At 38.3% G+C, this 25,853-nt stretch overlaps 1 protein-coding gene across 4 annotated transcripts in view; it reads right to left on the reverse strand.

Moving 5' to 3' along the window:
• Nucleotides 1-25,853, reverse strand: part of MALRD1 (MAM and LDL receptor class A domain containing 1) — an 835,513-nt gene that overhangs the window by 776,003 nt on the left and 33,657 nt on the right. For all 4 annotated transcript variants that reach the window (XM_088025530.1, XM_088025529.1, XM_028114131.2 and 1 more), the window contains exons 3-4: nt 6,222-6,316; nt 5,972-6,133 (exon numbers count right to left, since the gene is read on the reverse strand). In XM_088025530.1, coding sequence (XP_087881656.1) covers nt 5,972-6,133; nt 6,222-6,316 — 257 coding nt within the window. The remainder of the gene's footprint in view (nt 1-5,971; nt 6,134-6,221; nt 6,317-25,853) is intronic.

Here is a 25,853-nt window from a genome sequence, read left to right on the forward strand (position 1 = left end):
CTACACTGATCCAAGAGTAAATAACAGACAAATTGCTTTCACCCCCAAACATTTTAAGAGAAGATGGCCTCTGAGGGAGGCAAGGGGTCAGCACTCAAGTGCTTTAAGATTTAAATCTTCAATGAAATTTTGGCAGTAGCCAAATAATGGACATGGACTCACTTGGATGACACTAATAACTGCATGAACAGAACCTCTTGTAGTTGTATTTACCGTATTAAAGTTTTCTTAATCAGTAGTTTGCATTCGATATTATTTCTCAAGCAAACGTGTGAAATGCAAAAAGATGACAGTAATTTTTCACCATCATGTGTTCACAGAGCAAATATTCTTGACTTACAAGGGAAAATGACTCCGATTATGATTTAGAAAAGTTTGAGAATAGAATTTTTTAAGTTAACGATTTGTATTTTATTTTTATGAATAACTTATCTTTCATCCGTGTTAATACAATCTATTGTTTCTGAACACAAGGCTGCTAAGAACTCTTCAGCAGGTCGAAATGGAATGTCAATGAAATGACAAGTAGGTAATAGCATATTAAAAATGCTCCAGTATCTTTTTAAAATTCAGGCACTGACTTCTCATTTACTTTGAGAATCCAAACATTGGACGTGAAAACCACAGTCAGTGATATACTTAGTAATACAGTATTCATTCCTTCCTATCCATAAAACCAATACATAAGCGCCTTCAAGAACAAAGAAAAGGAGAGTGAGGGAAGGTTTTACTTGCATCTGAGACTAAATGTCTGCTATATGTGTAGCCTGGTTTATTCTCTGCTTCTGCAAATATTTTAGGACAATAGCAAAATGAATTACTTAAGTCTACAATTTTGAGAAATGCAGTTGCAGTTAATCAGCAGAATAATGTGTAATAATGTTGTTTTATCCAACACAGCAGGCAAAAGAATATTTAATGAGTCACCTGCAACATATTTGGCCAAATCTAGAAGTTGGATTTTTTTCCATCTATATTTTATAAATCCTTATAATGCTTTAACATGATAAAAAAATGATCACAGCTCAGTGAGTAAATCATTGAGATGTGAAATCAAACTACACTGGGTCCTAATCTGGATGGAATTTAATAGGTTAGTCCACTCTCTGAAGCTCTTAATCCTCATGAGAACAGTGGGGTGAATTATAGTTCTGATTCAGAAGACTGCCATGCCGGGCCAATAAAATAATATATACAAAGGACTAAATGCAGTGCCTTACATATAGTAAGTGCTCAGTAAATCCTAGATGTTATTACTCCTTCAACATCTTCAGAACTTTCTTAAATGCTGCTATCTTTGTTGACTAGATGCATAAACACCATTTCTTGTCATGTTGCAGTATTCCCTCAGAAATGAATGGGCTTCAGTTTTACTAAGGCATGGACCTCGTACTTAACAGATAAAGTAAAGTACACGACAACAGCCAGATCCAGAGGCTTCCTCAGAAACCCATCCTAAGCCAGGGTCCAGCTGAAACTAAAATCTCCTATGTGGATATTTCTAAAGGAAGCATGAATGGCTTTAAAACTGTCCGAAGGCAGCATGGAGGGGAAATTGCAGAAAACGGAGTAATTCTCGGAGGCTTGTAAACCGATGAGGCAGCCGCTATTGTCTGGAGACACTGATTACAAAATGCCCTCAAATAAGCCTCTCGCTAAAACTTTTCACGGACGAAGCTACGAGAGGGTGGTGGGCAGTATGACAAGCATAGTGCATCTCTGTGGCCCAGCTAAACAAAAGCATGTGAACAGCTGCTCTCTTGCTGACGGGACAGAATGAAAACATACCTGCAATCTTAAAAGACTGGTGTAGCCAAAGGATCCCAAGAGAGTCATACGCTTTCCTAAGTTTTACAAAGCCTCTAAGGTAGAGGCGCTGTTTTCATATCAGCAATAAAGTATTTTGGCAAACAAGTTAATATACTGCACATGCATCTGCTTTTGCTGGAGCCACTGCCGCATTTTAAAGCACCCAAGTGAATAACCTCGCTGCCTCAGTGACAGCTCAACAGCCCTGGAGGTGATATATTTGGGAGTTTTAAGTTTTATATTAGCTGCTGCACATATTTAATCATCAGCCCCTGCAATGTGCCATTTGGGAATGGATGTCTGGGAAAAACAAGGAAGTTGTTTTAAAAGGTTTAACACACAAGACTCAGCAGGTTCCAGCTCTACCCAACGTCCAAGTCTCCGTCCGGCTACCTGCCAGTAAAGACCTTGACCTTAAGTTGGAGACAGAGATGAGAACGCACAAAGCTTGGCAAAGATAGGTTAGGTAGGATTCTTTTACCATCGATTCTGAAGCAGAGTCGGAAAAGATGTGTAAATGCTGACAAAGTTTATACACAAACTCCCATTTCAGTCATTAAAGTTTATGTGAGCATACGGACAGAATGGACTTCAGCAAGTCCATCGTCAGCATCCAGTCACTGTGACTCAATCCCCTCAAAAGCACTCTTGGCTCCGTTTTTTTCCTCTTGTGTTTTGTTTTGTTTTGCTTTGTTATTGAGAGAAGACAGAGAGACATGGGGAGAAAGAAGAGAAATGTTAAGAAATAAACTAGGGGCGCCTGGGTGGTTCAGTGGGTTGAGCATCTGCCTTCAACTTAGGTCATGATCTCAAGGTCCTGGGATCAAGTCCCGCATCATTGGGCTTCCTGCTCAGTGGGGAGCCTGCTTCTTCCTCTCCTTTTGCCCTTCCCCCCTCCACTCATGCTCTCCCTCCACTCATGCTCTCTCTCTTTTTCTCTTTCAAATAAATAATAAATAAAATCTTTTTAAAAAAGAAATAAACTAGAAACTTCTCTAGCAGTTAATGACACTTGAATATCCTCTACAAATTAGATGCATTATTGGTGCTCAAAGTTCTAAGTCTGCGCGCACACACACACACACACACACACACACACACACACTCCAAATCCAGGAACACATAGTCTCTCTCCCACAGGCCTATCATTAATCTTCCCCCTTACAAACTATCTATCAGATAAGGGGTTAATATCCAAAATATATAAGAAGCTCATACAACTCAATAGTGGGGAAAAAAAACGCACAAATAAAATAGAGATCATTCCAAAGATAGACATCATTCCAAAGAAGACATACAAATAGCCAACAGGTACATGAAAAGATACTCAACAACACTGATCATCAGGGAAATGCAAATCAAAAGTATAATGATATATCACCTCACACCTGTCAGGCTATTATCAAAAAGAGAAGAGATAATTTGTTTGGAAGGATGTGGAGAAAAGGGAACCTTTGTTCACTGTTGGTGGGAATGTAAACTGGTACAGCCATTATGAAAAACAGTATGGCAGTTCTTCAAACAACTAAAAATAGAACTACCATATGATCCAGCAATCCCACTTCTGGGTATATGACCAATAGAAATGAGATTACTACCTCAAAGAGACATCTGCGTTCTCATATTTATTGAAACATTATTTACAATAGCCAAGACATAAATAACCCAAGTGTCCATCAACAGATGAATGGATAAAGAAAATGTGGTATACATATATACAAATTCAACCAAGAAAGGAAAGAAATCTTATCCCTTATGATAGCATGGCTGGAACTTTGAGGGTACTATGCTAAGTGAGAAAAGTCACAGAAAGATAAATACTCTATGATTCACTTATATGTGGAATCTATAAAAGCCAAATTCACAGAAACAGAGTAATTTTTAGTTGCCAGAGTCTGCATGGTGGGGGAAATGGGGAAATGTTGGTCAAAGGGTACAAACTTCCAACTATAAAATGAATAAATTCTGAGTATCTATAAGCAGCATGGGGAATATAGTTAATAATACTGTATTACACACTTGCAAGTTGCTAAGAGAGTAGATCTTAAATGTCTTTACTGCATGATAAAAACTGTAATTATGTGATGTGATGGATATGTTAACTAACTTTATAGTGGTAATCATTCCACAATGTACATGCATCAAATCATCACATTACATAGCTTAAACTTACACGTATATCAATTATAGCTCAACAAAGCTGATAGAAAATTCTTTACATGTACTAGGAACATTCCCTGAGTCCCACCTGGTGCATCCTGAGTGCTCCAAGTGAGTCTTTGTTAAATAAATTAATCAATCATTCACAGGAAGACTTAAATGCCTGATGACTTAAGATACCCTGCCACCCCCCTCTCTACACACACACACACCAATATATTTAACTTCAATGGAGTGCAAAGCTTCAAATGACAGAATTATGTTTCCAACCATACAGTTCCTCTAAAGTCCTATCATCTAGGTGTCATTTAACCATCTATGAAGTGACTTTCTCTGATCCTCTTTGGATCCCCATTTAGTTTATAAAAGCCTGAAATTTCAAACTACAGTGAATTTATGACAGATCAATTAAGAAAATGTACCATTCTTATAGTTTATAATTCAATTTTATAATAGAAATCCTGCTTATTCTCCCATCCTTCCTCTTACCACTCAAAATAACTGAAGTTAAAATTCAATCCAATTCAATCCCTATAGTTAAGCAAGTGCTAAGTCCAACCATCACATAGCACATGATTTTCTGCTATGTATCAAAATTATAAAATTGATTATTATACTATTCAAATAATAGATGATAAAAGAAACCTGCTTTAGCCGAGTTGGCTAAATTGGCCTGCAAACCAGGTTTAAAAAAGCAAATGCATTCAGAATAAAATGCTGTAAGAACCTGTTTTTAATGGGAAATTTTTCTTGGCTCTCCCAAATGTAAAAATATGCAATCCGTTACCAAGAACTCCTGTAATAATCATTAGATTATAATTTCCACTATACATAAGTTTTATTAGGCTGAATAAATAAGTTTGTCTTTTATAGGCTTGCATGAGCTTTCATTCTCAAAGTTATTTTGGAAAATAAAGGCTGTACTGAATAATTTGAGTTTAGCCATGAAATGAATATGACAATTATTGAACTTCAACAGCATTTGGAATTAGTATTTAGGTCAAATAGTCTAATTCCTCATTTCCCAATATAACCCTGTTCTCTCAAAAGCATGAGAAAAGTCTGGAAGATAAGCAATTCTCAAGAATAAGAAATAAAAGAAAGAGGAGGTTGGAATAGTAAGAGAAATAGAAAAAGAAGGGGATTTAAGAAATTAAGAAGATAATTAGAAAGATAGAGTTTACTGATATATAAATATATGTGAATATATATCAGCTTTAGTTTTTGTACATAAATTTAAAACCTTCTTTTAAAGGTGTCTTTTAGGGTGACTGGACATCCCAATTCCCTGAGATTGGTTTCAGTGCTTGAAAGTCCTGGCAAATCCCTCAGTTCTCAGCCAACTGGGAGAGTGGTCATCCTACTTTTAATTCATCTGTTCTTAATGATATAGGAAAGGCGTTAGGGTTCGAAGCCAGACAGCCAAGAAAGAATTCTTGAGATGTCTTTGGTGGAAAAAGGCAGTTTTATTAAAGCATGGGGACAAGACCCATGGGCAGAAAGGGCTGCACTGGGGTCATGAGGAATGGCCCATTATATACTTTCAAGTTGGGAGGGGGTTAGGGATAGTGTAAGTCTCTAAGGAATTTTGGAAGCATGGTTCTAGGACCTTGAGAGGGCTAGCTATTGTTGGGAAAATGTCATTTACTACTGTCTAATAAAACCTGAGTCATGAGACCCTTCAGATGTATATCGGTGGGTCATATGCTTGGGGGATGATTGCCAACATGTATCTTGGGGGTAGAGATAAAGGAAGTTTCCAAAGGAATTTTTATATGTTAAAGTAGACTTAAAGGGTCCCAGGGGTTGGGCTAAGATTGTCTTTTGCCCTTAACAAAGTATTAACATCGAGGCAGCTGAGTCCCTAGAGGAATGTCACTCTGCCTGTTTCAAGGACTTGTCAATGGGCTGTAGGTAGTAAGGAAATATAATAATTTTTCTTCTGCCTTTGTTTCCCACATCAGTTAAGGAGTGATATGGTTAGAAAATACAACACACATACTTGAAATTTCTGGTTGCTCTGGACGTTCATGACCTTTCTCTCCCACTGATTCTGGAGCCCAGCTGTGTTTTGCCATAAATGCTGAATGGGTCCACCACATGTGGTTTGAAGGCCAGCCATTAATTTGCCATTCACTTGGCTGGAGAAGTAATAAAATGCAATCTGCGAAAAATAAGTAATGTCCGAACAATCATAAAACAGAAGTTCCCAAATGTGAAAAGTATTTAAAATGCTGTATGTTTTCAAATACCTGACAAGCATGTTGGTTATTCGTCGGAAGAAAAACTCTGCTTCTTAAGTCTGAGGAAGTAGAACCCACTTTGGAGACCAGTGAGAGGAAGTGGGCTGTTGGCAACAAGAGTCCACACGTTACAGTCAGAGCAATCTTTGGTACACTTGTTTAGTACACCAGGCAATCATAATTCAGGCCCATAGCCACATTAGGTCAATATATTTCTGTTTCAAGAATGAAACATTTAACCACACCATTCGCTTTGTCTGACTGATCATTTTACGTCATTACATTCCCCAGCGAAATAGCTCATTGTGATTATACTCCCTATAATACTATTATGGGCTGCAGTCCATGACCTATTTTATCTCCTGTAACAGAAAGTTATAGCCCTGCAAAGATGGTATCCAGGGAAAACACTGTACTGGGATAGCCCACCAAAATAAATGAAAAACTCAAAGGAGATCATTGTTTGCTGTGATTTACTCCAGAAAGAATACGATCAAAGAGTCCCAGCTTTCCCTGGGATCGTGGAAAACGATGCAGAGCCCTGATGCTCTCCCACATGTTGCAGTGCAGATTCTGCCAGGGAACCATTACTGTTTAAGAAGGCTAGAACATAAATGTGGACCATTTCCTGGGCTTTCATAAATTTCCTGCAATGCTTGACATGGTTACAGCATATAATTAGGGAACCACTGTGTTCTACTACTATACTGGGTGTTTTGCTATTTGTCAAAAGGAATGAAAAAATGATGCTGTTGTTGATTATGATAACCTACCTACCAAGTTATTCTATGGTCATTTAAAGCTGGGTTGGATATCAAATTTAATTGTCACATCATTGAGAGAATCAATAGTAAAATTATGAAACCTAAGAAACCTCTTCTTCCCTACACCTATTCCAAAATTGTACTCTAATTAAGTAGAAAATACTGGCATTAATGATTGCTATATTAAATATGGTCAGAGGCATAATTGAAATCCCTGCAATAACAGAAGACCATTCTGAGAATGTACTCCCTGGAATAATTATATAAACATAATTTAGATGAAGAGCTGGTATTACAGTAACACAGTGGACAATCATTAGTTTGCTCTTGCTTCATGTTCAGAAGGTAACACAAATGCTAAGCAAATGAATAATCAAATAAACATGAGTTATTATATTTACTATATAGTATATATTATTACTTAAATAAGTGTTATTGCAATAGTATTACTAGCAATACAAATGAATAGTATTCAGCTGGGTGACTCAGTCAGTTAAGCATCAGACTCTTGAGTTCAACTCAGGTCATGATCTCAGGGTCGTGAGATGAAAGCCGCTCATGAAACCACAAGCTCAGTGTGGAGTCTTCTTGAGGTTCTCTCTCTCCTTCTCCTTCTACCCCTTCCCCCACTTGCACTCTAAATAAATAAATAATAAATAAATAAATAAATAAATAAATAAATAAATATCTTTTTAAAAAGGTAAAGTTTTTTTTTTAAAGATTTTATTTATTTATTTGAAACAGAGAGAGAGCACAAGCAAGGGGAACTGTAGGCAGAGGGAGAGGGAGAAGCAGGCTCCCCGCTGAGCAGGGAGCCCGATGTGGGGCTTGATCCTAGGGTCCTGGGATCATGACCTGAGCCGAAGGCAGATGCTTAACAACTGAGCCACCCAGGCGCCCAAAGATGAGGTTCTAAATTCAGAAACAGCTTGAGATCTTTTGAATTTGTCTAGGAATAAACTTTCTTTTTATGGGCAAAAACAAAGCAGTGTTCAAAATGCACCCAATACGGCCATCTGATTTCTACCTTTAATTCCACCTTAGTGGCAATAAGAAACATTTTTTTAAATGCACACTCAATTTTACCTTGCTCCCTATAGTGTGAGTATAGAATTTCTTTAATTCACTGATGAAGATGTTCCTTAGAGAAAAATACTCTTATGGAAAACTCTCCTTTGTGTTCAAAAACACTTTAGTCATCAGGTCTATAAGTATAAAAGAAAGAAGCACATCCTTGGCAGCGTAAGTTTTTCCCACATGTCCATTCCTTCATCCTATGCCCCCTCCTACTGCTGCTTCTAACCACTGAGAAGAGACTTAAGAAGCTGGTGACCAAAAATAGACCCAGTGTTTTCTGCACACACCCCTCTTACCCCTGAAGTAGCCTATGAACAATCATATCACCCACATATATGCAAACATCACTGTCACCATTGTAAGTTTCCTATTAATCTCTACCATATTCATCTCAGTTTGTTTATATGGTTCATAAATTCCCATTTTATGCCTGCATCCATAAAAGCAAGAGCAGAGCATATCATTAAAACATATTTCAAATAATCTCATGGTAAAGTGTTAACGATCAAAATGACAAAATAAGAACAAGCAGTATGATTTTATTGATACTGTTAATGTTTATATTAAAGGTCTTCCAAAGAATATATTTTTCTCAGTTGCTGGGTAAGCATTGGAATAACATCCCAACATAAACCAAGTTTGATGACCCAAAAAAAAACGAAGTATATAAAATATGAAAGCAACAAAAACCATGAATCAAGTCTGGAGGGCTAAATCCAACAACTTTGGCAGTGAATTCCACCAGCCTTGATCCTCAAGAAAGATAAGGTAGAATTTTCAGTCTCACTTTCTTCAACTATTGACAGGCAGCCTTGCATTTCCTCCATTTCCAAGTTTTAAGTGATTAATAGGAATGAGTGTGAGCAAAAGAAACATAAATCCTATTTCATGTTACGGAACAACCAACTGGCTCAAAGAAACTTAAAAAATTTGAGTATTTTGAGTGACATAATATCAGTCCTCGAGAACATTTCTCCAAAAATCAGGCTGCAGGAATGGATCATCATGACAAGGTCCAAGGCCTGAGGCAAAGGTGAAAATGTCAAAACTTTTCAAAAGGCAAAAGTGTGTTCACCTATGGCTAAGTTCAGATAACAGAGAGGAAATAATAGTCTTCAATATAAACTTTTTCAGGGGGCGGAGCAAGATGGCAGAGGAGTAGGAGACCTGGGTTTTGTCTGGTCTCAGGAATTCAGCTGAATAGGGATCAAACCATTCTGAACACCTACGAACTCAACAGGAGATCAAAGAGAAGAATAGCAACAACTGAACAGAAAAGCAACCACTTTCTGGAAGGTAGGACGTGCGGAGAAGGGAATCCGAGGCGATATTCGGGAGGACAGACGGCGGGGGAGGGGGCCTCTGTCGGCCTCTTCTGGCAAGTGCTAGAGCCACGGAGCACAAAATCAGAACTTTGAGAACTCGGCTCCGCTGAGGGACGTCGCTCCAGTGGCTAAGTGGGGGGTGAAAACCTCATGGGACAGTGTGGTCTCAGGACCCTCGGGGTCACAGAAAAACCAGGGGTGCCTGAGTGCAGCAGAGCTCCCAGGTATCGGAGCCGGGAAGCCAGCTGCAGAGACGGAGCGGAGGCGCGGGCTCTCAGCTCGGGGTTGCCATAAACCCTGATCCGCAGCCCAGTTAGGCCACTGCTCCTCCAGCAGGGACCCAACAAGCGGCAGATCCAGGGAGACTCCCCTTCCTTCCCCAGGAGGAGCGGCGCGGGAGCGCACCACAGGGATCTGCTGGGTTTGGAGACTCCACACGGGGTCAGGTGCCAGACATAGAAATGCTCGGTCACAGGCCGGGTGAGCACAGAGTGCGGCCGGAGACCGGGGAGACGGGAGTGATTGCTTTCTCTGGGGGCTCACTGAGGAGCGGGCCCCGAGTTCTCGGCTCCTCCAGGTGGAGATTGGGAGGCCACCATTTTCACCCTGGTCCTCCAAAGCTGTACTGAGAGCTTGCAGGGAACAAAAGCTCCTGAGATCAAACCAGAGCGGTTTGCTTAACCCGGACCAACAAGGGTGGTGGGGCAATTCCGCCTCCGGCAAAGACATTTGGGAACCAGGGCAACAAGCCCCTCCCCCAGATGATCAGCATGAACAGCCAGCAAGCCAAGACCAAGTTTACCAATCAAGGAGAACGGGAGAACTCCAGCGCTAGGGGAATACTGCACATAGAATTCATGGCTTTTTTACCATGATTCATTAGTTTTTCAAGTTAATTTTTTAACTGTTTTTTTTTTTATTTTTCTTTTTCCCTTTTTCAACCAACATCTTATCGATCCCTTTTTAAAAAAAACATTTTTTATTTTTCATTTTTAGAGTCATATTTTATCCCTTCATAGTAGTTACCCTTATTGTTGGCATATATATATAAGTTATTCTCTCTTTAAAATTTTGAGATACAGTCTCTCCTAACAGATCAAAGTATACCCTAAATCACTAGTGTATGGCTTTGTTCTAGTCTCCTGCCTGATCACATTTTCTCCCTTTTATTTTTTCATCTTTTTTTTTAAAATCTTCTTTCTTTTTTCAAACAACTTATTATCTTATCAATTCCTTTTATAAAATCTTTTATAATTTTCATCTTTACAGTCATCTGCCATCCCTTCATTGTATCAACCCTTATTTTGTAAATATATAAGTCTTTCTTCCTTTAAAATTTTAGGAGGCCCTTTTTTCTAACAGACCAAAATACACCCAAAATCTAGTGTGTGGCACTGATCTATGCACTAGCCTGATCATATTTGATCACATTCTGGTTTTTTTTTTTGTATTGCTCTGTTTTTATTTTTATCTTTTTCTTTCTGTTTTTTTTTTTCTCTTTCTTTTTTCTTTCTTTCCCTTTCTTTTCCCCTGGTTTCAGGTCTTTTGTGATTTGTAGAGAGTATGTTTCCTGGGGACGTTGTTAACCTGTTAGCATTTTGTTCTTTCATTCATCTATTCTGCTCTGGACAAAATGACAAGACGGAAAAAATAACCTCAGCAAAAAGAACAAGAGGTAGTACCGTCTGCCAGGGACCTACTCAATATGGACATTAGTACGATGTTGGACCTAGAGTTCAGAATCATGACTTTAAAGATACTAGCTGGGCTTGAAAAAAGCGTGGAGGTTATTAGAGAAAAACTTTCTGGAGAAATAAAAGAACTAAAATCTAACCAAATCAAAATCAAAAAGGCTATTAATGAGGTGCAATCAAAAATGGGGGCACTAACTGCTAGGATAAATGAGACAGAAGAGAGAATCAGTGATATAGAAGAACAAATGATGGAAAATAAAGAGGTTGAGAAAAAGAGAGAGAAACAACTACAGGATCACGAGGGCAGAATTCGAGAGATAAGCGATACGAAAAGATGAAACAACATTAGAATAATTGGGATCCCAGAAGAAGAAGAAAGAGAGAGAGGGGCAGAAGGTATATTGAAGCAAATAATAGCAGAGAACTTCCCTAATGTGAGGAAGGAAACAGGCATCAAAATCCAGGAGGCACAGAGAACCCCTCTCAAAATCAATAAAAATAGGTCAACACCCCGACATCTAATAGTAAAACTTATGAGTCTCAGAGACAAAGAGAAAATCCTGAAAGCAGCTCGGGAGAAGATATATGTAACTACAATGATAGAAACATTAGATTGGCAACAGACCTATCCACAGAGACCTGGCAGGCCAGAAAGGACTGGCATGATATCTTCAGAGCACTAAACGAGAAAAACCTGCAGCCAAGAATACTATATCCAGCTAGGCTGTGATTGAAAATAGAAGGAGAGATGAAAAGCTTCCAGGACAAACAAAAACTAAAGGAATTTGCAAACACGAAACCAGCCCTCTAAGAAATATTGAAAGGGGTCCTCTAAGCAAAGAGAGAGCCTAAAAGCAGCATAGATCAGAAAGGAACACAGACAATATACAGTAACAGTCACCTTACAGGCAATACAATGGCACTAAATTCATACCTTTCAATAGTTACCCTGAATGTAAATGGGCTAAATGCCCTAATCAAAAGACACAGGCTATCAGATTGGATTAAAAAACAAGACCCATCGATATGCTGTCTGCAAGAGACTCATTTTAGACCCAAGGACACCCCCAGATTGAAAGTGAGGGGGTGGAAAACCATTTACCATGCTAATGGAAACCAAAAGAAAGCTGGGGTGGCAATCCTTCTATCAGACAAATTAGATTTTAAAACAAAGACTGTAATAAGAGATGAAGAAGGACACTATATCCTACTTAAAGGATCTATCCAACAAGAAGATCTAACAATTGTAAAAATCTATGCCCCGAACATGGGAGCAGTCAATTATATAAGGCAATTAATAGCAAAAGCAAAGAAACACATTGACAGCAATACAATAATAGTGGGGGACTTTAACACCCCCCTGACTGAAATGGACAGATCATCTAAGCAAAAGATCAACAAGGAAATAAAGACTTTAAATGACACACTGGAACAAATGGACTTCACAGACATATTCAGAACATTCCATCCCTAAGCAACGGAATACACATTCTTCTCTAGTGCCCATGGAACATTCTCCAGAATAGATCACATCCTAGGTCACAAATCAGGTCTCAACCGGTAACAAAAGACTCGGATTATTCCTTGCATATTTTCAAACCACAATGCTTTGAAACTCGAACTCAATCACAAGAGGAATATCGGAAGGAACTCAAATACATGGAGGCTAAAGAGCATCCTACTAAAGAATGAATGGGTCAACCAGGAAATTAAGAAGAATTAAAAAAATTCATGGAAACCAATGAAAATGAAAACACAACTGTTCAAAATCTTTGGGATACAGCAAAGGCAGTCCTGAGAGGAAAGTGTATATCAATACAAGCCTTTCTCAAGAAACAGAAAAGGTCTCAAATACACAACCTAACCCTACACCTAAGGGAGCTGGAGAAAGAACAGCAAATAAAGCCTACACCCAAGAGGAGAAGAGAAAAAATAAAGATCAGAGCAGAAATCAATGAAATAGAAACCAAAAGAACAGTAGAACAGATCAACGAAACTAGGAGCTGGTTCTTTGAAAGAATTAACAAGATTGATAAACCCCTGGCCAGACATATCAAAAAGAAAAGAGGTATGACCCAAATCAACAAAATCATGAATGAAAGAGGAGAGATCACAACCAACACCAAAGAAATACAAACAATTTTAAGAATATATTAAGAGCAACTCTATGCCAGCAAATTAGATAACCTGGAAGAAATGGGTACATTCCTAGAGATGTATCAACTACCAAAATTGAATTAAGAAGAAATAGAAAACCTGAACAGACCTATAACCACTAAGGAAATTGAAGCCGTCATCAAAAATCTCCCAACAAACAAAAGCCCAGGGCCAGATGGCTTCCCAGGGGAATTCTATCAGACATTTAAAGAAGAATTAATACCTATTCTCCTGAAACTGTTCCAAAAAATAGAAATGGAAGGAAAACTTCCAAACTCATTTTATGAGGCCACCATTACCTTGATCCCAAAACCAGACAAAGACCCCATCAAAAAGGAGAATTACAGACCAATATCCTTGATGAACATGGATGCAAAAATTCTCACCAAAATACTAGCCAACAGGATCCAACAGTACATTAAAGAGATTATTCACCATGACCAACTGGGATTTATCCCTGGGCTCCAAGGTTGGTTCGATATCCGCAAATCAATCAACGTGATACAATACATTAACAAAAGAAAGAACAAGAATCATAGGATCCTCTCAGTAGATGCAGAAAAAGTATTTGACAAAGTACAGCATCCTTTCTTGATCAAAACTCTTCAGAGTATAGGGATAGCGGGTACATACCTCAATATCATAAAAGCCATCTATGAAAAAAATACAGCGAATATCACTCTCAAAGGGGAAAAGCTGATAGCTTTTCCCCTAAGGTCGGGAACGCGGCAGGGATGTCCACTCTCACCACTGCTATTCAACATAGTATTAGAAGTCCTAGCAAAAGCAATCAGACAACAAAAAGATATCAAAGGCATCCAAATCGGCAAAGAAGTCAAACTCTCACTCTTTGCAGATGATATGCTACTGTATGTGGAAAACCCAAAAGACTCCACCCCAAAACTGCTAGAACTCATACAGGAATTCAGTAAAGTAGCAGGATATAAAATCAATGCACAGAAATCAGTGGCATTCCTATACACCAACAACAAGACAGAAGAGAGACAAATCAAGAGGTCGATCCCATTTACAACTGCACCCAAAACCATAAGATACCTAGGAATAAATTTAACCAAAGAGGCAAAGGATCTGTACTCAGAAAACTATAAAATACTCAGGAAAGAAATTGAAAAAGACACAAAGAAATGGAAAAATATTCCATGCTCATGGATTGGAAGAACAAACATTGTGAAGATGTCAATGCTAACTAGAGCAATCTACACATTCAATGCAATCCCCATCAAAATACCATCCACTTTTTTCAAAGAAATGGAACAAATAATCCTAAAAGTTGTATGGAACCAGAAGAGACCCTGAATAGCCAGAGGAATATTGAAAAAGAAAAGCAAAGCTGGCGGCATCACAATTCCGGACTTCCAGCCCTATTACAAAGCTGTCATCATCAAGACAGTATGGTACTGGCACAAAAACAGACACATAGATCAATGGAACAGAATCGAGAGCCCAGAAATGGACCCTCAACTCTATGGTCAACTCATCTTCGACAAAGCAGGAAAGAATGTCCAATGGAAAAAAGACAGTCTCTTTAACAAATGGTGTTGGGAAAGTTGGACAGCCACATGCAGAAGAATGAAACCGGACCATTTCCTTACACCACACACAAAAATAGACTCCAAATGGTTGAAAGACCTAAACGTGAGACAGGAGTCCATCAAAATCCTAAAGAAGAACACAGGTAGCAACCTCTTCGACCTCAGCCGCAGCAACTTCTTCCTAGAAACATCGCCAAAGGCAAGGGAAGCAAGGGTAAAAATGAACTATTGGGACTTCATCAAGATAAAAAGCTTTTGCACAGCAAAAGAAACAGTCCACAAAACCAAAAGACAACCGACAGAATGGGAGAAGATATTTGCAAATGACATATCAGATAAAGGGCTAGTGTCCAAAATCTATAAAGAACTTATCAAACTCAACACCCAAAGAACAAATGATCCAATCAAGAAATGGGCAGAAGACATGAACAGACATTTTTCCAAAGAAGACATCCAAATGGCCAACAGACACGTGAAAAAGTGCTCAACATCCCTCGGCATCGGGGAAATCCAAATCAAAACCTCAATGAGATACCACCTCACACCAGTCAGAATGGCTAAAATTAACAAGTCAGGAAACGAGAGATGTTGGCAGCGATGCGGAGAAAGGGGAACCCTCCTACACTGTTGGTGGGAATGCAAGCTGGTGCAACCCCTCTGGAAAACAGTATGGAGGTTCCTCAAACAGTTGAAAATAGAGCTACCATACGACCCAGCAATTGCACTACTGGGTATTTACCACAAAGATACAAATGTAGGGATCCGAAAGGGTACGTGCACCCTGATGTTTGTAGCAGCAATGTCCACAATAACCAAACTGTGGAAAGAGCCAAGATGTCCCTCGACAGATGAATGGATAAAGAAGATGTGGTATATATACACGATGGAATATTATGCAGCCATCAAAAGGAATGAGATCTTGCCATCTGCAATGACGTGGATGGAACTGGAGGGTGTTATGCTGAGTGAAATAAGTCAATTAGAGGAAGACATGTATCACATGACCTCATTGATATGACGAATTCTTAATCTCAGGAAAAAAACTGAGTGTTGCTGGAGTGGTGGGGGGTGGGAGGGATGGGGTGGCTGGGTGATAGGCATTGGGGAGGGTATGTGCTATGGTGAGTGCTGTGAATTGTGCAAGACTTTGAATCACAGATCTGTGCCTCTGAAACAAATAATGCAACACATGTATAAAAAAAAAAGAAAAAGAAGAAGATAGCAGGAGGGGAAGAATGAAGGGGAGTAAGTCAGAGGGGGAGACAAACCATTAGAGACGATGGACTCTGAAAAACAAACTGGGGGTTCTGGAGGGAAGGGGGGTGGGGGGATGGGTTAGCCTGGTGATGGATATTAAAGAGGGCACGTTCTGCGTGGGGCACTGGGTGTTATGCACAAACAATGAATCATGGAACACTACATCAAAAACTAATGGTGTAATGTATGGTGATTAACATAACAATAAAAAATAAAAAATATATAAACTTTTTCAGTTGGTAATTTCTATTTATTAAATTCTGTTTCCATTAAATCATAAGTTTTGTCTCATACCTTCTCATTAAACTAACAAGCTCAACACAACCACATAATATTTGCTAAAACCCTTTCTCTTAAAGGACACCCTCAAATAGTAATCTCTTAAAATTGCTGGCAACTTACAAATGAATGCAGCCATATCAATTTAAGCCTGCTTTTGTGATGAAGAGCTAGAGGGATCACTTTAGTGGATCATAAAACTTGACCATAAATATGATGGTGATGTTAACAAAAATGCCAATGTAAAGACCTCTGAAAATATATTCCTCCTCCATACAGGCAGTGAAAAAAAAAAAACTGGCAAGTGAATTTTATGGTTTTTCACCGTTTTTTTGTTGTTGTTTTGTTGTGATTTTTTAAAGTAGGCTCCACACCCAAAGTGGAGCCCAACAGGGGGCTTGAACTCTCGACCCTGACAAGACCTGAGCCAAAATCAAGAGTCACATGCTCAACCAACTGAGCCCCCCAGGCACCCCTTATGGTTTTTTAACTTGCGCTATTCCCATTGCCCACTTCCAGCTCCATAACAACTTTGAAAAGTAGCAATCCAGTGTGGCAGCCACAGCAATGACCAGAAAACAGAGCTCTTTCAAAGCCTCATTACCAAAAAATTGTCATTATTTGACATATTTGGTATTTCCCCGAAAGACCACACTTACAAGGCTGGAAATTCACCACATTAATACTTTGCCCAGTGCAAAAAGCCTCCTTCCCAGCAAGCATTTGAGGCAGTTGGTTATTCTGTAACATGCAATAGGATTTATGTTCTTTCTGCTCACATTCATTCCTATTAATCACTTACAACTTGGGAAATGGAGGAAATGCGAGGTAAGTATTTTAATTTTATAGTTGACTGAGGTAGCATATAACAGTTGGGGCTCAAATAGTCTAACCAAATTATAATTTCTAGGGCAACCACTAATAAAGTAATTCAAAAAATACATAGTGAAAGGGGTGCCTAGGTGGCTCAGTCAGTTAAGCATCTGTCTTCAGCTCAGGTCATGATCCCAGGGTACTGGGATCGAGCCCCACATCAGGCTACCTCCTTAGCAGGGAATCTGCTTCCCTCTCTGCCCTACACCCTGCTTGTGCTTTCTCTCTCTCAAATAAATTTAAAAAAAAAATCTCTAAAAAAAATACATAGTGAAAAAGTAAATTAACAGGATACACTACAAAATACCTATGTAACAGAAAACAGTAATGGAGGAAAAGAGTAACAAGAAAGACATGAGACACACAGAAAACAAACAGCAGGTGGCAGGTGTAAGTTCTATCCTAGCAGTAGTTATGCTTTATGTAAATTGATTAAAGTCTCCAATCAAAACTCTGAGGTTGACATGTTGTATAAAAGTATGATCCAACAATAAAACTACCCTAAAAGAGTGAATATAAATGGCTATAAAAACCATAACATACGAACGATAAACAAAAGGAGAGCTGGAAATTCAAGGGAGAAAAAGATTTAACACACAAAAAAACTGTTATTAGAGACAAACAAGTACAATTTATAATGATAAAAGAATCGACCCATCAAGAAAATCTAATAATTATAAACATATACACCTCAAAACAGAGCCCTAAAGTATATGAAGCAAAAGCTAGTAAAAGCAAAGTGAAAATAAACACTTCAACAATAATAGTTGGAGACTTTGGTACCCCACTTTCAAGGACGGATAGAACACCCAGAAGATCAGTAAGGAAACAAAAAACTTAAGCAACACAATACACCTATTAGACCTAAGAGACACATACAGAACACTCCATTCAATGACAGCAAAATACTATGTTTCTACAGTGCACACAGAATAATCTCCAGTGAAGACCATATTTCAGGCCATAAAACAAATCTCAACACATTTAACAAGATATGAATTAAACAAGTATGTTCTACAGCCACAAAGGAGTGATTTGAGTTAACAGCAGAAAGAGATGTGGGAAATTCCCAAATATGTCGAATCAAATAACATACTCCTAAATAACCAATGGGTCAGGCGCCTGGGTGGCTCAGTTGGTTAAGCATCTGCCTTTGGCTTAGGTCATGATCCCAGGGTCCTAGAATCAAGTCCCATATTGGGCTCCCTGCTCAGTGGGGAGTCTGCTTCTCTCTCTCCTTCTCCCCACCCCACTCGTTCTCTCTCAAATAAATAAATAAATAAATAAATCTTTATAAATAATCAATGGGTCAAAGGGGAAATCAGAAGAGAAATTAGAAAATACTTGAGATGGATGAAAATGAAAATACACTGTATCAAAATGTACAGGACACAGTTAAATCAGTGCTTAGAAATAAATCTGTAGCTGTAAATTACTAAATTAAAAAAAAGAAACTTTTTAAATCACAGTCTAACCTTCCACCTTACAAAGCTCTAAAGAAGAGCAAACTAAACCCAAAGCCAGCCAAACCTTAATTTGATATTAGAACAGAGATAAATGAAATAAAAAAACAAACAACAGAAATAAAATAAACCAAAAGTTCGTTCTTGGAAAGATCAACAAAATTAACAAACCTTTTACTAAACTGACTAATAGGGGGGAAAAAAAGACCCAATTTGCAAAATGGGTCAGAACCACCAACCTTATAGAAACAAAAAACTATAGGGTAGTATTACCAATAATTGCAAGCTAACAAATTGGATAATGTAGATGATATGACAAATTCCTAGAGAGACACAAATATTGACTCAGGACCAAAACTGACTCAAGAAGAAATAAAAAATCTGAATAAATTGTAACAAGTAAAGAGAATGAATCTGTCATCAAAAAGCTTTCCACAAAGAAATTCTCAGTCACATAAGGATTAACCAGTGAATTCTATAAAACATTTAAACAAGAATTAAAACCAATACTTCACAAACTATTGCACGAAGTTGAAAAGGAGAGAACACTTCTCAACTCATTCTGTAAATCCATTTTTACCTTGATATCAAAACCAGACAAACTATATGATAAGAAGACTAGAGATTGATATCTCTGATTAATATAAATGTAAAAACCCTAACTAAAACACAAGAAAGTCTCATCAAGCAAGATATAAAAAGGATTATTCACAATGACCATGTACAATTTATCTCAGGAAAGCAAAGTTAGTTCAACATATGAAACCCAATCACTATAAAATGCCATACTGATCAAGTAAAAGCCAAAATCACATGGTCCTCTCAATAGATGCAGAAAACACATGTGACAAATTCTCATGATGAAAACATTCAACATATTAGTCACAGAAGGGAACATGTTTACCTGACATGACATCCACAAAAAACCCTCTCCTAACATCATACCTGATGGTAAAGGATTGAAAGTGTTGCCCCTTTATCTCTGGGGTGCAAGGTTGGTTCAACATCCACAAATCAATCAAAGTGCAACAATACATTAATAAAAGAAAGAACAAGAACCATAGGATCCTCTCAATAGATGCAGAAAAAGCATTTGACAAAGTACAGCATCCTTTCTTGATCAAACTCTTCAGAGAATAGGCATAGAGGGTACATACCTCAATATCATAAAAGCCTTCTATGAAAAACCCACAGCAAATATCATTCTCAATGGGGAAAAACTGAGAGCTTTCCCCCTAAGGTCAGGAACACGGCAGGGATGTCCACTATCACCACTGCTATTCAACATAATATTAGAAGTCCTAGCCACAGCAATCAGACAACAAAAAGAAATAAAAGGCATGTGAATTGGCAAAAATGAAGTCAAACTCACACTGTTTGCAGATGATATGATACTTTATGTGGAAAACCCAAAAGACTCCACCCCAAAACTGCTAGAACTCATACAGAAATTCAGTAAAGTGGCAGGATATAAAATCAATGCACAGAAGTCAGTGGCATTCCTATACACCAACCTCAAGACAGAAGACAGAGAAATTAAGGAACTGATCCCATTTACAATTGCACCCAAAACCATAAGATACCTAGGAATAAATCTAACCAAAGAGGCAAAGAATCTGTGCTCAGAAAACTATAAGATACTCATGAAAGAAGTTGAGGAAGACACAAAGAAGTGGAAAAATGTTCCATGCTCAGGGAATGGAAGAACAAATATCATGAAGATGTCAAAGCTACCTAGAGCAATCTACACATTCAATGCAATCCCCATCAAAATACCATCCCCTTTTTTAAAGAAATGGAAGAAATAATCCTAAAATTTGTAAGGAACCAGAAAAGACCCTGAATAGCCAGAGGAATGTTGAAAAAGAAAAGCAAAGCTGGTGGCATCACAATTCCAGACTTCAAGCTCTATTACAAGGCTGTCATCATCAAGACAGTATGGTACTGGCACAAAAACAGACACATAGATCAACAGAACAGAATAGAGAGCCCAGACATGGACCCTCAACTCTATGGTCAACTCATCTTTGACAAAGCAGGAAAGAATGTCCAATGGAAAAAAGACAGTCTCTTCAACAAATGGTGGTGGGAAAATTGGACAGCCACATGCAGAAGAATGAAACTAGACAATTTCCTTACACCACACACAAAAATAGACCCAAAATGGTAGAAAGACCTAAATGTGAGATAGGAATCCATCAACATCCTAGAGGAGAACACAGGCAGCAACCTCTTCGAACTCAGCCGCAGCAACTTCTTCCTAGAAACATCGCCAAAGGCAAGAGAAGCAAGGGCAAAATGAACTATTGGGACTTCATCAAGATAAAAACTTTTGCAAAGCAAAAGAAACAGTCCACAAAACCAAAAGACAACCGACAGAATGGGAGAAGATATTTGCAAATGACATATCAGATAAAGGGCTAGTGTCCAAAATCTATAAAGAACTTATCAAACTCAACACCCAAAGAACAAATGATCCAATCAAGAAATGGGCAGAAGACATGAACAGACATTTTTCCAAAGAAGACATCCAAATGGCCAACAGACACGTGAAAAAGTGCTCAACATCCCTCGGCATCAGGGAAATCCAAATCAAAACCTCAATGAGATACCACCTCACACCAGTCAGAATGGCTAAAATTAACAAGTCAGGAAACGACAGATGTTAGCAGGGGTGCGGAGAAAGGGGAACCCTCCTACACTGTTGGTGGGAATGCAAGCTGGTGCAACCCCTCTGGAAAACAGTATGGAGGTTCCTCAAACAGTTGAAAATAGAGCTACCGTACGACCCAGCAATTGCACTACTGGGTATTTACCACAAGATACAAATGTAGGGATCCGAAGGGGTACGTGCACCACAATGTTTATAGCAGCAATTCCACAATAGCCAAATTGTGGAAAGAGCCAAGATGTCCAACAACAGATAAATGGATAAAGAAGATGTGGTATATATACATAATGGAATATTATGCAGCCATCAAAAGAAATGAGATCTTGCCATTTGCAATGATGTGGATGGAACTGGAGGTTGTTATGCTGAGTGAAATAAGTCAATCAGAGAAAGACATGTATCATATGACCTCACTGATATGAGGAATTCTTAATCTCAGGAAACAAACTGAGGGTTGCTGGAGTGGTGGGGCTGTGGGAGGGATGGGGTGGCTGGGTGACAGACACTGGGGAGGGTATGTGCTATGGTGAGCGCTGTGATTTTTGTAAGACTGTTGAATCACAGATCTGTACCTCTGAAACAAATAATGCAATATATGTTAAGAAAAAAAAAAAAGAAGAAGATAGCAGGAGGGGAAGAATGAAGGGGAGTAAATCGGAGGGGGAGATGAACCATGAGAGACGATGACTCTGAAAATCAAACTGAGGGTTCTAGAGGGGAGGAGGGTGGGGGAATGGGTTAGCCTGGTGATGGGTATTAAAGAGGGCACGTTCTGCATGGAGCACTGGGTGTTATGCACAAACAATGAATCATGGAACACTACATCAAAAACTAATGATGTAATGTATGGTGATTAACATACAATAAAAAATTTAAAAAATAAAAAATAAAATTAAAAAAAAACCTCAATGAGATGCCACTTCACACCCGTCAGAATGGCTAAAATTAACAAGTCAGGAAACAACAGATGTTGGTGGGAATGCAGAGAAAGGGGAACCCTCCTACACTGTTGGTGGGAATGCAAGCTGCTGCAGCCACTCTGGAAAACAGTATGGAGGTTCCTCAAAACTTTGAAAATAGAGCTACCCTACGACCCAGCAATCGCACTACTGGGTATTTACCCCAAAGATACAAATGTAGGGATGCAAAGAGGTATGTGCACCCTGATGTTTATAGCAGCAATGTCCACAACAGCCAAACTGTGGCAAGAGCCAAGATGTCCATCGACAGATGAATGGATAAAGAAGAGGTGGTATAGATATACAATGGAATATTATGCAGCCATCAAAAGGAATGAGATCTTGCCATTTGCAACGATGTGTGTGGAACTGGAGGGTATTATGCTGAGCAAAATAAGTCAATCAGAGAAAGACATGTATCATATGATCTCACTGCTATGAGGAATTCTTAATCTCAGGAAACAAACTGAGGGTTGCTGGAATGGTGGGGGGTGGGAGGGAGGGGGAGGCTGGGTGATAGACATTGGGGAGGGTATGTGCTATGGTGAGCACCATGAATTGTGTAAGACTGTTGAATCACAGACCTGTACCTCCGAAAAAAATAACACATTATATGTTAAAAAAGAAGAAGAAGAAGATAGCAGGAAGGGAAAAATGAAGGGGGGGAAATTGGAGGGGGAGACTAACCATGAGAGACTATGGACTCTGAGAAACAAACTGAGAGTTCTAGAGGGGAGTGGGGTGAAGGGATGGGTTAGCCTGGTGATGGGTATTAAGGAGGTCACATATTGAACGGAGCACTGGGTGTTATACGCAAACAATGAATCATGGAACACTATATCAAAAACTAATGATGTAATGTATGGTGATTAACATAACATAATAAAATAAATAAATAAATAAGTAAACAAACAAAGAAAAAGAAAATGTTCCCCCAATAGGAATAAAATAAGGATATCCATTATTACCACTTCTATTCAAAATGGCACTGGAGTTTCTAGCCAGATAATTTGATAAGGAAAAGAAATAAAAGGCATCCAGAATGGAAACAGAAAGTAAAACTACCTATATTGCAAATGGCATGATTTTGTATATAGAGGGTCCTAAGGAACAAGGTGATTACGCTGGAGTCACTTCAACAGTCCAGGTTAAATTTATTTTACGGTCAAGTGATTAGCAACCACAGTACATATATAAAGTCCTTTCACAAAAGTACCTAGAATTGTTTTGATTGAATAACCAGGGGGTTGGATACTTGGTGGGTACATTTTCATAATTCTGTCTACCACAATTAGGTAAGCATTAGTTTGGTTCTCTTGTTCCACTTTATACATTTTAAGGTGTTGACCAGTCTATGAAGCTTAAACTAGTTGAGTCCTTGTAATTCTTCCAAGACTAATTCAGTTGTAGCACACACTAAATCAATGTATCTACTCATCAGGTTGCCAGACTTCATTTGCAAAGCAATGAAATCCACTGGGTCCTTTCCAACTATTTAATTGGTAAAATTCCCTGCCCAATTTCATTTGAGAGAATCTCAGTCTACCGGCTATTTGGCCATGGTTCCAAAGATATATTCTTAAACAAAACAAACAAACAAAAAAGATATATTCTTTGAAATTTGTATTATATTTGTTTTAATACACTATTATTTGATTTTATGTATTTCTGTTGAGTATGGATTTTTTTTCACTTGTAGCTGAATTAATTTGAAGAATATATACCCATACAAATTTCACAAATAAGCCATCTGCCTGTAAAGAATAAAATTCCTGACAAAAGAAAAACAAATGACATATATGAAAAATTTCTGTATTTCTACAGAGAAATTATAGAATGTATTAATATTTAGCTCAAATCCGTGGAATAATAAATTTCTGTATTTCTACAGAGAAATTATAGAATGTATTATTATTTAGCTCAAATCCATGGAACAATAATATTTACTTTAAAATATTTGACAGCTTGACTTCTGTTATATGGAAAAATTTCGTTGATGTCATATCAGTTAAGTCAAATAATCATCTAAGTTGTCAACTATGATTCCCTGACTGATGTATTACTCTGAATTTAAAATAAAAGAAATGGGAAAATCAACAGATATTGTATTATCTAATAAGAAATAGGCATTAATTCTGTTCAGGAATTATGAAAACTTCATGTATCTCACTAATCTAAAATGCACACAACATGCAGGCACACATCAAGGACCTTGATATCATTATCTTGACAATCACAGAAGCTCTCTGCAAAATACTACTTGAGGCAGAATGAATCATTAAGTACCAAATATGTATGCCTTTGAAATTTTTTGTACACCTCAGCCACTGCCATACATGCATCAACATCTCTCACTTCTGCCTGGTTGGACAGCAGCAGAAATAGGATTGTCAAGTGCGAAGAAGTTGGAGAGAGGAGGGAAAAGAGAGAAGGCAATGGTCCTGATGAGCAAAATCTGTAACCTTTGGGTGACATAACTCTTCACATTCCCAGATACACATTTGGCTTAATCTTCATTTCCAAAGACAGCATCCTCAGAGCAGACTGCTATATCACTGCCTGAACACACCAAGTATCTCTACATGGCCCTGATGTGGTTCTTTCAATCTCAAATATCATGTCTCTCACTTCCCTGTCCATTGAAATACCACTCATCTTTCAAGTCCTTTCTCAAGTCTTGTCTTAAAGTGATGACATCAGTTTCCACTTGGAGTGGGCTTCTTTCTGGTGTCAGAATTTGCCTATATCCACACAGCAGTATGCTCAGACTAACATCACAGCACTTTTAAAAATTTCCCCCATATTATAATTCATTGTGTTATTGTCAAGGGTGTTTTTCAAAGAGATCATATCATATATGCAGCATATATCGTAACAGTCTTTATAATATTCATCGCATGTATCATGATGCCTTACACACACTGGGGTTAATAAAAGCTTTTGAATTGAAATTCACAATTGTCACCAACATATATAAATACATGCACTTAAATATATAAAAGAAATTTTTCCATAAGATACCTCAGAATAAACCTAATCAAAGAGGTAAAGGATCTATACTCTAGGAACTACAGAACACTCATGAAAGAAATTGAAGAAGACATAAAAAGATGGAAAAACATTCCACGCTCATGGATCAGAAGAATAAGCATTGTTAAAATGTCTATGCTACGCAAAGCAATCTATACCTTCAATGCCATCCCAATCAAAATTCCAAAGACATTTTTCAGAGGGCTGGAACAAGCAATCCTAAAATTTGTATGGAATCATAAAAGACCCCAAATCGCCAAGGAAATGTTGAAAAAGAAAAACAAAGCGGGGGGCATCATGTTGCCTGATTTCAAGCTATATTACAAAGCTGTGATCACCAAGACAGCATGGTACTGGCACAAAAACAGACATATGGACCAAAGGAACAGAATAGAGAGCCCAGATATGGACCCTCAACTTTTCGACTTGAGGGTCAAATAATCTTCGACAAAGCTGGAAAAAATACGCAATGGAAAAAAGACAATCTCGTCAATAAATGGTGCTGGGAAAATTGGACAGCTATATACAGAAGAATGAAA

Source organism: Eumetopias jubatus, unplaced genomic scaffold, assembly GCF_037043125.1.
Source record: "Eumetopias jubatus isolate StellerSeaLion01/CBP00866 unplaced genomic scaffold, mEumJub1_p1.0 scaffold_8, whole genome shotgun sequence".
Classification (NCBI taxonomy): domain Eukaryota; kingdom Metazoa; phylum Chordata; class Mammalia; order Carnivora; family Otariidae; genus Eumetopias; species Eumetopias jubatus.